Source organism: Nomascus leucogenys, chromosome 3 (genome assembly GCF_006542625.1).
Source record: "Nomascus leucogenys isolate Asia chromosome 3, Asia_NLE_v1, whole genome shotgun sequence".
Taxonomy (NCBI): domain Eukaryota; kingdom Metazoa; phylum Chordata; class Mammalia; order Primates; family Hylobatidae; genus Nomascus; species Nomascus leucogenys.
The window spans coordinates 95,691,729-95,707,626 of NC_044383.1; the positions used below are offsets into that span (position 1 = coordinate 95,691,729).

The window sequence follows — 15,898 nt, forward strand, 5'->3', positions numbered from 1 at the left end:
ACCTCTGGGCAGGAATGAGCACAGTGAGCTGAATAATAGAGATGAGACTGGATTATGCTGATTTTGATCTGTTTCAGGACAGGAATTGTTTGACTTTGTGGTTGCTAAAAGAAAGGCAATTCTCCAAACTAAGACCATACTTTATTCCTGAGCTGAGAATTAACTAATTAAAATCCTGAGACTTATGTTTATTGTAGCACTATTCACAACAACCAAGATATAGAATCAACCTAATAACCCACAAATCAGTCATTTGCAGCAGCACAGATGCACCAAGGATTTTCCACCAAAAAAAAAAAAAAGAAGGCATTGATTAATGTAAAATTCAGGATGGTGGTTTGTCTGGGGGCCTCCAGGGAGGTGCACATCAGGCTTCAAGGGTGCTGGCAACATTCCTTTTCTCAGGCCAGGTGGTGAGTACCTGGGCTTGTGTGAATCCTTAAACTAGACATATATGGACAATATGTTTGTATATAAACCTGCAACAAAGAGATGACTAACCTTATTAAGAAATAATAAGGTATTTGGAGGAGGAGGAGAAAGAAGGAAAAGAAGGCCAGAAGCTGGAGAACCTGGCAAGAAATGTGATGGCAAGGCAAGAGAAACAGAGCCTGGTTCTGGAGCCCAGATTCTACAGGTGGACAGATAGATGTGCATTTGAATTCTTTTTTTTGTTTGTTTGTTTTGATACAGAGTCTTGCTCTGTCGCCCAGGCTGGAGTGCAGTGGCGCGATCTCCGCTCACTGCAAGCTCTGCCTCCCAGGTTCATGCCATTCTCCTGCCTCAGCCTCCTGAGTCGCTGGGACTACAGGTGCCCGCCACCAAACCCGGTTAATTTTTTGTATTTTTAGTAGAGATGGGGTTTCACCGTGTTAGCTAGGATGGTCTCGATCTCCTAACCTTGTGATCCACCCACCTCGGCCTCCCAGAGAAATGTGCATTTGAATTCTAACTTTGTCTTTTAGGAGCTGGGTAGATCTCCATAACCTCTCAGGGCATCAATTTCCTCAGCTGTGAAAGAGGAACGAAAATAGATCCATCCTGAGGTTGCCAGATGAATTAAGTGACATAATATATGTACCACCTAGTGTGGTGCTGGCTATCTAATTCATGGCCTTTCTGTCCTTTCTTACCATGTCTTTCCCTCCCTCCATCCCCACTCCTTCCCCCACACAGCTCTGGCTAAAATCAGCCTAACTGCTCTTCTTCCTGTTGAGTTATTTATAAACTGGCCACCTGGGAGTGGCATGAAAAGGGCTGCTACCCTGGGGCGTGGATGCTGGGCCTATGGTGACAGGCCTGTGTGACGGAGGGCGGTGATTCAACAGGGTCATTCATGACGCCTCTTGTTTAGAGAGAAATGTGTGCTATGGGTCCTTTTTTCTAACACTTGCAGAAGATTTCAGCCCCGGCCACGATGTTTGCTGTCAGCGGATGGGAAAGTCTTCCTCAATTTCTGGTTCATACCCCATTCTTCTGAAGTGCTGGTTATGTTCAAAACTCTGCCAGAAAAGGTTTGTATTTTTTTGCATGTGTGCCAGAATGGAAACTGGCTGGTTTTTGTCTCACAGTTAAACATATCAATTCCAGAGAACATCCCTTCTTTTATTCAGACATCTAACTACTGAAATCTTTTCACAGCAGCCTTTTCTGCTTTATTATAATTTGTCTTGGGTCTCACTATGCTTTGATTTCTCTTTCTCCCTAGTCACTAATGAACACTAGTTCAAGCCTCTGACATTTCTTATTAATCTTCAATTTCCTTCCAACCCTTCCAAAAAAGCCCACTGATGCTCTGAAGCTAATGGGATGTCGAGATCACACTTGTAACTTAGGGTTACTGTTTTCTGAGGGGTGCTCTGTGTACCTCACTTACTGATCAAGGGCAATGTTGGTAACAATTTTTTAAAAAAAGAAAACACAGGAACACAAAAACATATGTATTTGCTAAAGAAATAAAATACAATGTTGAAAATGGCATTTGGGAATATTCTGATTTTTCTTTGTAAGCGAAATCTTATTTAGCAACCTTGGTTTCTTACCCCTACTTTCACTGAAGAAGTTTCAGATTTTTATTTTTAAAAATATGGAAATACTGCCTTCTGCAGTTAGGTCATAATTTTTCACTTTTACTCCACTTGGACATTGATATATAAGATCCACGGTTTGATTTTCAGTCATGTGTTGTTTTAAACAATGTTGATAAATATCTATACCTTGCTTACAGGTATTCTCTCAAGATAATGTTGTCTGAATATGAGTTCCTTCTATGAATTGATTTGTGACCCTTGTAATTCATTGATGGCCATACAAACATTTTGATGTGTTCATGGCCTTCAGTGACTTTAAACAAAGAAACACATTGCTTTAACCCCCCACAGGAGTTCCCTTGTCCAAGGGCATGTAACCCTGGTTCATGAATAGGTTTATTGTTCTTTCTCTGATATTATCCTGTATATACTGTGACAATGTTTATTGAAATATTCTTGTTTAAAGATATCGTCCCCATTGAGTGTTCATGTATTTTTATATGCCTCTTAGAAGCTTCCTAAAACGTATTTCCTTGTATTAATTTTATCCACAGGCAGCTTTTACAGCCTTAAAGTGAACTCTACAGCTGATAGCTCCTCTGCATGATATCGTGGCCTACCTTGTCAGTTTTGCTAAGTTTGGCAATTGTCCAGCATGTTTTGAATTTCCTCTAAGTCCCAACCCTTTGAGAGGTGACTGGGGAGGAACCGAGGGCATTGGTGAGTGATTAAAAGTGATTCAAATCACCTTCAATATTCACTGGAAGTTCTATAAAGCTCTTAATACTTGGAAAGGCAGAACTACAATATACTCTCATAAATGACAGCAATCAGAAGGGCAAAGGAAAAGTCCAAACTGTCTTATAGACTGTCTCCACACTGCACAGCTATCTGCTTGATTCTGCATTCATGGGCTATACCACAAACTGCACCAAGTTGGGAGTCGGGAGGCCTGGTTCTTACTCTGCCTCTGCCACTTGGTTACTGAAAGCTGGGTACTTTACTCTCTGGGTCTCTCTTGTCCATCTATAAAATGGGGTGATAGTATCTGTCTCATAAAGATGTTCTGTGGATTGAAATTTATGTAAAAATTCTAGGATATATAAGCCCCCATTAAATATTAGTTTTGTTTCATTCCCGTTTCCTTCCTGGCCTTCATAAACTCATGTGGCAAGGCCAGAGCCAATCACTGTCTATTAAGAAGCTTGTAAACAGCCCTTGGGTAGCTATCAATGACCTAAAAGTCTTTGTGGTAAGAATGATTGAGGCTTTAGTTTTATACGTCCAGCGCTCATCAGCACAGGTTATATTATAAGATAAACACATGAGGTGAATTAAAGACACTAAAATGTTTACTAAGCTACAATTATCAGAATCAGGGAAAGTAATCTTGCCTTAATAATGTGACTACCATCCAAATAATGTCACTGGTCATGTAAATATAAATTAATAGCAAAATACTATAGTAGCCAGGGATTTTAAAGAACAGGAAGAGCCTAAGAAATGAGGCAGCATGCCTATTTAAACCTAATTGCTCTTAAAACAAATGTCAGAGAATCTGAGGATATTCCCCTGTGGCTGGTTGGTGCATAAAGGAAATACATTTGTGGGAGACCTTGGAGCTGGTGCCAGGTATATTTGCATTGTGCTAAGGAACACTGAAGGGCTCTGTAAACATTTAGATGTGGACATAGGGAAGGGCATGAGTGCTGATCTGGGAGAAGGATAATGCCTGTGTCTAGGCGTGGCAGGATGAAGAGAAAGTGGTAGTGGTGCCGCCTCAGCAGAAGGCACAGAATTGTTGCAGACTAATGAGCTCTCAGAGTGACTCACAAGTCTTCAACATAAGCATCCGATTAGAGAAGCTCCAAAGCACTCTTAGGTCCTTTCCTTTTACTAGTTTGGGGACTGTTGTAAGTGGGGCTTACTCAGAAAATAAGCTAAGACACTCTTAGGGGAGCTATTGGATGTCAGGAGGGTGTGGGGGCTGAGCTTTAGCTAAGGCACAGGAAGAAGAAGTGTGGCCAAGAGAAATGTCCTGCCTGCCGTTGAGATGGGGAGGTAGGTGTTACATGGAGATGAGATAGAAGCCGAGAGAGCCAGAGCCATGTTTCCTGGTGAAGTCACTACTTAGGAAGTCCTATAGCAGCTGGGAGTAAAGGGTGCCCCCAGGCAAAACCTGCAGGGAGGTGATCTGGGGTGCTTTCCAGACTGGACAGGAGTAGAAAATAGGAGGGACAGTTCTAGCAACATAAGAAAAGGACACTGGCGAAAGCAGCAGGCAGAACTGCACATGGCCAGTCCAGAGAAGTGAACCTACCTGTGAGCGAACCCATGAGTATGGCTCTGAGGAACAATGGGAAATGAGGCCGAGTTGAGGACCTAGAATTCAGGAAGAAGGAATTGTTTTCTTGCCATTTCTGCATTGTGAACCCAGAAACCATTGAGATATGTGCGGCCCAGGCTTTCTGAAGCATGCAGGGAGGCACACATTGTCAGGTTGCACATTTGTGCTCCAGGGAGAATGTACAGTTTTGCATACTCTGCTTTGCTCAAAATAAAGAGCAAACTTTAAAAAAAAAATCCCCTCCAAGATAATCTTTTTAAAAAGACTAGGCTGCTTAGTTCCTGGCCTATTTCCCAGAGGAGGCAAGAAGAATTAAGGGAAAAGATGAAATGAGAGTCTGTTCCTTTAAGCTATCTCAGAACAATTTAGAGTTCGTTCTAAATTGTTAGTTCTAATTTTTAGTTAGTTCAAATTACTTTTGTGGACTTGTATGCTTTAAAGTATTTTTAAAACAAATCTTGAGGGAAACTCAAGATTTCAGCTTTTAGTCCTCCCCTTGACTGAAGAAAACAGCTCTTAGACACTGTGGACCAGCTCTGTGGATGCAGCCAATTCTCTCCTTCCCTGAAAGCCAGTAACTGCCTTTGAAGTCCAAGTGAAGCAGAGGATGTAATCAGAATGTGGACGTTTACACTGTGACTTCCTTTGCAAAGGATAAGGAGGCCAATTAAAGCCCAAATACTTCACACTGAACTTAGGGTTTCAGGAACTCTCAAGACAAACAAGGAATGAAGTGTACAAGCTCTGAGTCTTCATGCAGAGATAGGGCCACTGTGACTCCTCTCTCTCTCCCTCTCTCTCTGGCTGTCTGGCTGTCTGTCTTCTCTGACTTCCCAAACGGGACCCTCCTGGGAAAGACATGAGCAAAGTCTCCTTTCCTGATGTTTCCTGGCACAGGGTTCACCCCAGCCTCACCACCATCGCTGCCGGCAACAACCCTCTGCCCTGTCCACACCGCCAGGCTGCTTGTCCTGCCACCTCCCCTGCCACCAAGCCTCTTGACTCCACAAAGGAAGGAAAGTCAGAATGAGGATTTAAAGATCAGTAAAATAACAAAGGAAAGGCAGTCCTCCCTCCACATCTGTATTTTAATGATAATACTACATATCAACATACAACAATTTTGATGGGAAGCGATCACATGCCAGTAGTATATAAACGACGGAAATAACAGAAAAAAAATCACCTGTAAGCCAGCCACTCTAACAAGTGAAATAATTTTATTTGTCTTTACTCCCTTCTAGCCCCTGCCCGAATATATTCCATATTTACATTTTACAGAGCTTTAACCATAGGGTATGTGTAATTTTATATTCTCCTTTTTTCATTGTCGTTGCAGAGGATTAGTAAATTTTCCCCTGGTTACTGCGTAGCCTGATAGAGTATATTACTTTTAGACCGAACACACTAGGCCTTGAACAAATGAGGCTCTCTGACCACCTCCCTCCCACCACCACAAAAGTTCTTGTACAATTCACTCTAATATTACTCTTTTTCTGGTGAACTCTTCAGCCCAATAGAACTATCAGATTTAGAGGAGTCATAAAAAGTTTGCTGATTGGACTCAATTATTTGGGGCTGGAAACAAAAATAAAACACATTTTTTATTGTATAAAACAGCAAATGGATATGAAATCTGGACTGCTTATCTGTTCTTAAAGCCAAAACACATGTTACACATGTTAGCAACCATTCTCAGCCCTGGATCTGCCTGATCAAGCTCTCATGGACAGCTTCCCCCTCCCACAACTCTCTGCTTTCTCAGTCGGTAGATGCTGGAGCCCAGTACTGGGCTAGGGAGGAAAGAAGGCTGCTTGCATGTGAACCAGCTGTCAAGACAGAGCATCTCCAGAAATGCCCTGTGGGCTTCCTGTCTCACTCCTGCCTTGGACTGCATGTCAAGGCATTGTGATCAGTTTTCACAATCCTGAAAACAGGGATGTCCTCTCAGGGTAGAAAACGATCACTATGTTCACAGGGATATTTCAGACCAGCTGAAATTCTGGTAGCCCTGTAATTGTGAGCCCAAGCGTGTTCCCCAAGGGCTCATCACTTTCCACTGTGCTATCCTGTTCTGACTAGCTCCTTTTCTATGCCAATAACTAGGATATACATACCTAGATGCTAGGATGGTCATCCAGACTCAGGCTGGGTTCCACATCCCAGCACTGAGTGCCCCACAGGGCCCCTAAGTTAGATTTTCACCCAAAATGAATACAAATCTATGTATATGTAGCCTACTCTTGCAGTAAGGGTCTAAGAAATAAGGCAAATATGGATCCCTCACATTTACTCCTAAAATGACTAGAATCTCCTAGAGGGATATGTATGCATATGTATACACATGTGTATGTATGCATATGTGTGCATATCTTTATATATACATATATGCACATGTGTTTTTTACTTGCTTTAGATGGTCTTGAGTCTTCTTTAATCCATGAGCCAGTGACAGGGAGGGCTGATTTGGATATAGCATGGCAATAAGAGATGAGTGCTGATTCATAATCTCTGATCGTTTCAAGTGCCTAACAGATATACTGAGGACTAGACTTTCCCATTCTTGTCATTTCTCCTTTTTGTTCTGTTTCAAGACCATAGCCTTATAAATTTTAAAACTTTCTTTCCATGGCCTGCTCTTATTGTACTGAAAAGCAAAGCAAATTTTTATCTTCCTGAGGAAGGAAGGAGACATAAATCAGACCTTTGATTCTACAGCATAAGGCTTTGCTGGTCTTGCAAAACGTATAATTAGTATACCCACAAACAAAACAAGGGAAGTCTGATTAGGTGACAAGTATGGGACAAAATGTTGGTTTACTGGTTTAGCTATAGTAGCCTATATTTCTCACTGTCAGACTAAAATGTTGTCCATCTTCTAGGGTCTGAGCTTCAAGAGCTGCAGAACATGATTGACAGCCTCCAGAGCCCCCAAGACCCTACCCGGGTGGCCCAGGCACTCCTCCTCCGGAGGGAGGTTATGTTTTTGCAGTTTGATGCTGCAGTAAGGCATCTCATCCCGTAAGGGCTGGAGCACTAATCCTGTTCTGGTAAATTCTGCAGCAGAGGTGTTTGCTGAGTGACCATCTAGGGAGGCCACTCTTGGCAAGGTTAGATAATGAGCTTAAAATAGTCATGGGCACAAGCAGATCCAGAACGCCATGGCTACCAAACATGACCTGCCCAAAGGCTGTCTGTGAGAATATGTTCTTGTTGACTAATAACACTCTTGATTTTAGCAAATGTAATTTCAGAACAGTTCATATAATGATTGCTGCTTTCAATGTACAGGGGGTTCTACTGGGAATAACATTTTTATACTTCTAAAGATGATTAGGGTTTTTTTTTCAACATTTGTTTACCTTTCAAAAAGACAGAATTTTTACTGCACCTCTCAAGCTAATGGAATTGGCTACCAGCGTTAAATTTATAAGTAAATCCATCTACCTCTAGCCTTGTAGGTACCATTGTGTTAAGTATTCCACATACAAAAGGAATGTTTCATTTGGTTAATTAATCATGACGCTGATGGGAAAATTAGCTTGGATTAAGATACATAATGTTTCCAGTATAAATAAGTTTTGTATGAGAGGGAAGGAGGGTTAGCCCTAAAGGTCTCTGCTTATTTTTTAATTGTCAAAATTAACTTTTTTGGGTTAGCTCCCGGTGTGAGTATGTAGCCACTGAGAGGGCCTCAGAGGGCTGTCTGTGCTCTTACCTGTAGGTTGCAGCTGCTTTCCACTGCACTTGTGGGCATCCATGGAGAATGACAAGGTGGGGGTTGCACTGAACTGTCTTGTTCTTTTTCTACTCTCAATCATCTTTACTCTGACATCAGAGGACTCTTGGATTTAGAATGTAAATTCAGCAGGACAAAAATCAGGCTAATTTGTTTTCTTTATATTGACAAATAGCTTCCTGAGCTGTAGCTTAGTCAAGCAGGTAAGATGTAAAGCCTCAGACAATTATCAGGATGGCCATTTGTTAGTCCTCTGGGCTCTGAAAGCCCAAGGTCAGAATTTGCGAGGATTTTACGTACTGGTGAAGAAAAGTCCTTTTTCGATTTCAGCTACGAAGGATTCGGTTTGGTACTGCTCTCCCAGGGGAACCACTCTGCTTCCAGGAAATCCCCTGGAATTGCTTTGCCAGTGCTTTCTTTATCCTCACACTCGGTCTACAGAAATGGAGGACATTGTGTCCTATTTCTGGTTTTATGTACTTTTCTGTGACCCTCTGGAGAGAATCACCCAGATGGTTCACCCCACTGTGTCCTCCACTGGTTACATTTCTCCAGGCTTTTTTCCTCAGAGCTGTTCAGGTTGTGTGTGTTTGGAATTATACAGCTAGTAAGTGGCAGACTAGAATTAGAACGTAGGTGTGTTTGACTCCAAAACCCGAGATCTATGATGGAGACCAAGCAGCAGCGTGGACAGAGAAGAGGATGCTGAAGAAAAGGCAAGAGGCAGGAGAAAAAGAGAAGCTAAAAGATAAATGTCATCCCTCTTGATTGTTTTACTTAGTGCTGAACCTGTAAACAAGGGAAAGTCCTTAGAGGATGGAAAGAGATAGGAAGCTTGGGACAGTTCCTTGACCCTTCCTAGAGCTCACCAAGACTGAGCAAATCTGACTGTTTACCCCAGGAATTTTCTGCCCATGTAAGCTGAAGGCTTCTCCAGAATTTGCAAAGGAAAAACTGAACTCTTACCTGGAATGAGGGCAGCATGCTTCACAGATGAGGGTGGGGTGTAGGAGGAGGAAGGATGTGGCTCAGGGATGACAGGACAGCCCTGTAAAGTCGCTGAAAATTTGGCTCCTGCTTCCCTGTGGCATAGATCATCTTGGGTACTGGCTATGTGCATGTTTCTAGGCACAAAACATTTCACTCTGCCCGTCTCAACCCCCCTCTACTAGCCAAAGGGCTGATGGAAATTGATAGCTGTCCTCCGAAGGGTTGGATCACACTGACCAGGGCCCAGTATTCATCTCTGGACATGTCCACCAACCTGCAGGAGTTATTGATTAGCCAATTCAAGAAATGCCCGAGGATTGAGTTATCTTTAATGCTAGGTGAATTAATCATTCGCATTGAAGATAAATGCTTGGGTGACAAAGCAGTTCTATCCAATCTCATCTATTTAAGTCAGGAGTTGGCAAACTACTGCTGGAGGTCTCTGCCGATTTTTGTATGGTCTGTGGGCTAAGGATGGCCTTCCCATCTTTAAATGGTTGAAAAAAAAAGTGTAAAAGAATAGTATTTTGCGACCCATGAAAATGCTATGGAGTTCATATTTCCATGTCTGTAAATGAAACATTGTTGGAACACAGTCATGCCCATTCACTTACGGATTGTCGCCGCTTTCACACTACAACCACGGAGCTGAATAGTTGCCACAGAGTCCGTAGGGTCTGCAAAGATGAAAATATTTACCATCTGGTCCTTTAAGAAAAAGTTTCAGCTGGGCACGGTGGCTCAAGCCTGTAATCCCAGCACTCTGGGAGGCTGAGGTGGGTGGATCACGAGGTCAGGAGATGGAGACCATCCTGGCTAACACGGTGAAACCCCGTCTCTACTAAAAATACAAAAAAAAAAAAAAAATTTTAGCCAGGCGTGGTGGCGGGCGCCTGTAGTCCCAGCTACTCAGGAGGCTGAGGCAGGAGAATGGCGTGAACCCGGGAGGCAGAGCTTGCAGTGAGCTGAGATCTCGCCACTGTACTCCAGCCTGGGCTAAAGAGCGAAACTCTGTCCCAAAAAAAAAAAAAGTTTAGATTTTTATCCCCTGATTTAAAGAATACAATTCGTTTGCACTTCAGGGGTAGAAGGAAGCAAAGAAGTCCCTCAAAGGTACTCTATAGCACAGTATAAAATATATAGCATGAAACATGCCTCTAGTCTGAATGTATTGTTGATGTTCAGGGTGATTAGGGTAAAAAGGAGAAAGCTGAAGAGATATCCTGTTAATACAATCCTTCCTGTAGCAAGCCTGCTTTAGGAATACATCAAGGAATTTCTAAAGAAAGCAACACCAGCCTCTCATTCCTTGAATGTTTGTTGCTTTTCTCTTCATTTTTGTTTTTGTTTTTGAGACAGAGTCTCACTCTGGCTCCCAGGCTAGAGTGCTGTGGCATGACCTCAGCTCACTGCAACCTCTGCCTCCCAGGTTTAAGAGGACACTGCCCCCCTCCACATAGGGCCACTTGGGAACAGAGTGAACAAGCAAGGGCTGTGGGAGGCAGGTTTTGTAATATCAGGAGAGTGTGATGTTCCATGCTTCACACAGGAAGGGGTGATTGATTTGAATAATGCTGTGGTCTGGCAGGGAACTGAAACCGCTGCTCAGGGATAAGCAGGAATTGCACCTGGTTCCTTTGATAAGGAGGTTCGTTAAACCTGGAGACCTTATCTGTGGGAGCAGAGTGGGGAGCGGGGGACCTTGTGGCTAAGCTATTTGAGGCCTCCCGATTTTGCCAGAAGTCAAGGCAGCACAAATTTTGGACCTTAAGTTTAGGGCTCACACGACACTCTTCTCGTTCTTCCATCCTCTCAGAGGTGATCTAAGTTTCTGGCAGTGCTTTCAAATCTTCCTGGCAGTTGGGAAGACACAGCCACTTCCCTTATCTCTGCTGTGGGTGAGCTGGCCTCTTCTGGTTAGCCTGCTGTTCAGCACCCCTCTGGATACCCACGTGTGGGGGTCTTTCTCCCCACTTTGAGGGGCTGCTAGTCTTCCTGGGAGGCCACCTCACAGAGAATCCAAGCAAAAGGGACCTTCTGCTCTGGGATACCATCCTCCAACTTATCCAGCATCTTTCCTTAGGCATCCACTAGAACTAAGCTCTAGAAATAGTCTTTCCTTGTTTAACTGTTATTTCCTTTTAGGCAAGAAAAATCATTCTGATTTATCATGCATACTTCCTTCTCTCTGACTTATGGTATAAATTTCATGCTCCAGTCTTCAGGGTTTGTGGTTCTTGATATACAAAGCCACGTTTTGTTTAAAACCAAACAAGAACTTTTCTCCTCCAAACCCCAAGGAGGCTTAAAATTTAAAATTTAGTTTTTATAAAGAACTATTGTCTCAGCTGTTGGTCTTAATTCATTCAATAAACAATTGACAGCTTTTTTCTAGAGCTACAGCTGCACTATTCAGTTCAGTAGCCACATGTGGCTATTTAATTTACTTTAATTAAAATTATTATTAATTTAAATGAAAGAAAATTAAAAATTCAGGCTGGTCTGAGTGCAGTCACGTTTACAACTAATTGATCACAACCAGTTACAGATTGGTTTATTCTTTCTCCACTCACACTGCTTCACTTGATTAGCCTTTAAAAAAAGAAAAAGAAGAAAAAGAAAATTAAAAATTCATTCCCTCAGTGACAGTAGTCACATTTCAAGTGTACAACTGCCACACGTGGCCAAAGGCTACTCTGTTGGACAGTGCAAATATAGGACATTTCCACCATTGCAGACTGTTCTGGCAGACATTGCTAGTCGAGAGTATGCCAACCCTCCCCATGAGGGCTACGAACTGTGAAAGTCGAGGGCAAGGGGCACGGGGGTTGATGTGGCTGAAGAAGGAACCTGTTAATATCTCAAAATGTTATTTTGCTTCTCTAACTTTGAGGAAAGTTTTGAACTTTAGAATTGTAAGTAACTGTTTTTAATGAAATGTCCCCCCATATTTTGGTAGAAGAACATTTTTGGCAGCTGGAAATGTTCCTGCCTACCAGTCTGTCACAGACGGCATGTGCCATGGGCTACCAGCACTGAGCAACTCTCTCAGGAAGAGCATTTTTGCCTAGCAGCTCAGCCTGCCCCAGCCACTGGATCCATGGAGCCTCCAGGTGTCTTTCAGATGTATTTTTATGATGTAAATAGTGTGCGGTGTGTAGGGAATTTAGTCAGTTTGTTTCCATTTGGTTTAGATTCTGCAGGGGCTTTCAAGACTTTAATGCCCTCTGTCTTCACTGGCTCTGCTTCACTTGAACAGTGGAAGAGTCTGGGCCCCAGGGCCGGCTGTGATTCCCAGTCAGGGTCTTTGTCTCCAAACACTCAACAGGCTGATCAGGGCAACAGCTTGTCTGTTCACAGTTGATAGCAAAACAAACAATCTTCTCCACTTAATAAATAGTCATGATAGCAATTGCAATACATAAATGACGTCAGTAGCTGGGTTTTCAATAGCCCTGGTTATAGCACCTGTTATTGAAGGTAATCCTGGCAACTGTTGTTGCTCCTAGGCAGGAACAATATTACCCACCTTCTACAACCAAAGAGTTCAAGATTCAGGAAGGCCAGAGATCAGACTATTCCAGAATCATGGCAGCACCGGGTTGCAAGCTGTATTAGTTACTTATTGCTGCACAATGATTTACCCTAAAGTTTGGCAGATTAAAACAATAGACATTCATTATCTAACATAGTTTCTGAGGATCAGGAATCTGGGAGCGGCTCAGGTGGGTAGTTCTGGCTCAGGGTCTCTCATGAGTCAAGATGTTGGCCAGGGCTGTAATCATCTCAAGGCTCGACTGGAGGACAACCTGCCTCCAAGCTCACTCCTATGGCTGCTGGTGGGCACCAGAAGATCCACTTCCAGGCTTATTCACATGGGCTTCTCCACAGAGCTTCCTCGCAACACAGCAGACGGCTTCCCCCAGCACAAACAGTCCAAGAGAGAACCCAAGATGGAAGTCACAGTGTTTTTATTACCAGATTTCAGAAGTGACTCTCCATCACTTCTGTCATATTCTTTTCACTGGAAGTGAGTGACTAAGTCCAGCACACATTCAAGGGGAGGGGAAGTAAGCTCCACCTCTTTACAGGAGGAGTATCAAAGAACTAGTGGATATCTCTTTCAAACTACCTCACAATTCCTGGTCTTTTGACTCCAAAATTTCCAGTTTAATATTCTGATCTTATAATGCTAAGCCAAGGGACACCAACATCAACCTCAAGCAAGTCCCACATTTCTACCTTCAGTGGCTGCAAGACAGTGACTTTTGGCCCAAGCCTTGGCCCTCATTTAGACCCAGAAGACAGGGTTGGACCGTGACCGTTGGATCTGCTCTTGCTTCCTTTGGGTGTTGCCTGGGATTAGGTGGAAATAGGAGTCCCGGCTCCTTGCTGTCAGAATCAACTCCAACTCCAGGACTTGACTAAAACCAGAACCAGGTCTGGAAGTGTAGAATGGAGTCAGATAGGCAGGCCCACTGGTTCCAGGGCTGCACATGGTGTCACAAGGGACAGAGGATGCCTTAGCTGTTGGTTAGTGATATGGAGGAGCCAGAGACTCACATGTAATAATTTGTGGCACTGGTCTTGAGTTGTTACCTAGAATTGGAGCACAATAGTGATGAAGGACAACTTTTTAAGGTTCCTGATATTGAGAGCATTTGAGTAAATTTATTTTTATTGATTTTAAATATGTCCCATTGGTGTTATACTGCTCTGGAACTTCTGAACACTGGTGCTGATTAGTTACACTGAAATCTTAAGTACTCTTCTGTGTTTCACCATCTGCTGAGAAAACAATTTAAAAAATAGATTATTACTCTCTCTTCTATATGTCTAGGAACTATCAAGAAATACTCCCACATAATAAATAAGTCATCCAAAATTGTTTTGGGGTGCAGACACAGATATCCTATTCATATACAGATATCTATTAATTCTGAACACAAAGTACAACATTATCATGTTTATTATTTGGTTATCTTAGGCATTTGAGCTGTTTCCTTGGAGAGCATTTCTGGAAGATGGAGGACCATTCCCAGTTATGAGTAGCAGCCCAGATACCTTAGAATATAATATGCAGGTAGGATAGGTCTTCTCCATTGTTGCAGAGAGAATTGAGTGCAGACTGCAGATGGTTGCCATTGGGTTCATAGGTCAGATCCTCCTACTCTCACCCACGATGAATAATGTGTGAGATAAGCAGATGTTTGATTCTGAAGCTGTAAACCTGGGGCCACGAGGCGAGTCACGTTTTCTTATGATAGAAGGGAAGCATGCTCTCAACTGGCATGGGCCTGGGTTGTAGACTCAGCTGCAGTTTTCGTAACAGTAGTGATCTGGGAGAATGGCCAGTCATCTCTAGTCATGGGCTGGGCCTCTACAGAAACTCCCAGGCTGGCGGCTCAGAGATGTGTGACTCCTGACCTGTGCATAAACAGTGGTGGGAAGGGAACTTTTTAAAGCAGGACTCCTAGGGAGAATTTCTGTTCATTGTTTTCTTTTTTGCTGTTAACTTCCTTTAAATTGTTAGATTCTTTTCATTATTAAAGGTTTTCCCCTGATTAAGTAAATACTATTTTTATTTAAAAAATAGAAAGCATAGAAAAGTATTAAGAACAACATGAAAATCAACCATTAATACGCTTCAAAACAATATGGAGGTGGGGAGTGGATGGGATGAGGTAGCACTGGCCACAGGTTAATGGTTGTTGGGTCTGGGTGATGGGAACTTTTCTGTTTGATTTCTATATATTCAAAATTATCCATGAGTAGAACAGGTTTTTTTTTATTATACTTTAGGTTTTAGGGTACATGTGCACAATGTGCAGGTTTGTTACATATGTATCCATGTGCCGTGTTGGTTTGCTGCACCCATTAACTCGTCATTTAGCATTAGGTATGTCTCCTAATGCGGTCCCTCCCCCCTCCCCCCACCCCACAACAGTCTCAGGAGTGTGATGTTCCCCTTCCTGTGTCCATGAGTTCTCATTGTTCAATTCCCACCTATGAGTGAGAACATGTGGTGTTTGGTTTTTTGTCCTTGTGATAGTTTACTGAGAATGATGGTTTCCAGTTTCATCCATGTCCCTACAAAGGACATGAACTCATCATTTTTTATGGCTGCATAGTATTCCATGGTGTATATGTGCCACATTTTCTTAATCCAGTCTATTGTTGTTGGACATTTGGGTTGGTTCCAAGTCTTTGCTATTGTGAATAGTGCCGCAATAAACATACGTGTGCATGTGTCTTTATAGCAGCATGATTTATAGTCCTTTGGGTATATACCCAGTAATGGGATGGCTGGGTCAAACGGTATTTCTACTTCTAGATCTCTGAGGAATCGCCACACTGACTTCCACAATGGTTGAACTAGTTTACAGTCCCACCAATAGTGTAAAAGTGTTCCTATTTCTCCACATCCTCTCCAGCACCTGTTGTTTCCTGACTTTTTAATGATGGCCATTCTAACTGGTGTGAGATGGTATCTCATTGTGGTTTTGATTTGCATTTCTGTGATGGCCAGTGATGATGAGCATTTTTTCATGTGTTTTTTGGCTGCATAAATGTCTTCTTTTGAGAAGTGTCTGTTCATATCCTTCGCCCACTTTTTGATGGGGTTGTTTGTTTTTTTCTTGTAAATTTGTTTGAGTTCATTGTAGATTCTGGATATTAGCCCTTTGTCAGATGAGTAGGTTGCAAAAATTTTCTCCCATTCTGTAGGTTGCCTGTTCACTCTGATGGTAGTTTCTTTTGCTGTGCAGAAGCTCTTTAGTTTAATTAGATCCC

The 15,898-nt window shown here is 42.6% G+C and overlaps 1 protein-coding gene and 1 pseudogene across 1 annotated transcript in view; both read left to right on the top strand.

Moving 5' to 3' along the window:
• Nucleotides 1-1,490: 1,490 nt before the first annotated feature.
• Nucleotides 1,491-14,198, top strand: LOC101176160 (annotated as a pseudogene).
• A 565-nt stretch (nucleotides 14,199-14,763) lies between these two features.
• LOC100601315 (coiled-coil domain-containing protein 162-like) overlaps nucleotides 14,764-15,898 on the top strand; it is a 47,942-nt gene continuing 46,807 nt past the window's right edge. Inside the window, 1 exon segment of the mRNA XM_012505884.2 lies at nucleotides 14,764-14,769. Coding sequence (XP_012361338.2) covers nucleotides 14,764-14,769 — 6 coding nt within the window.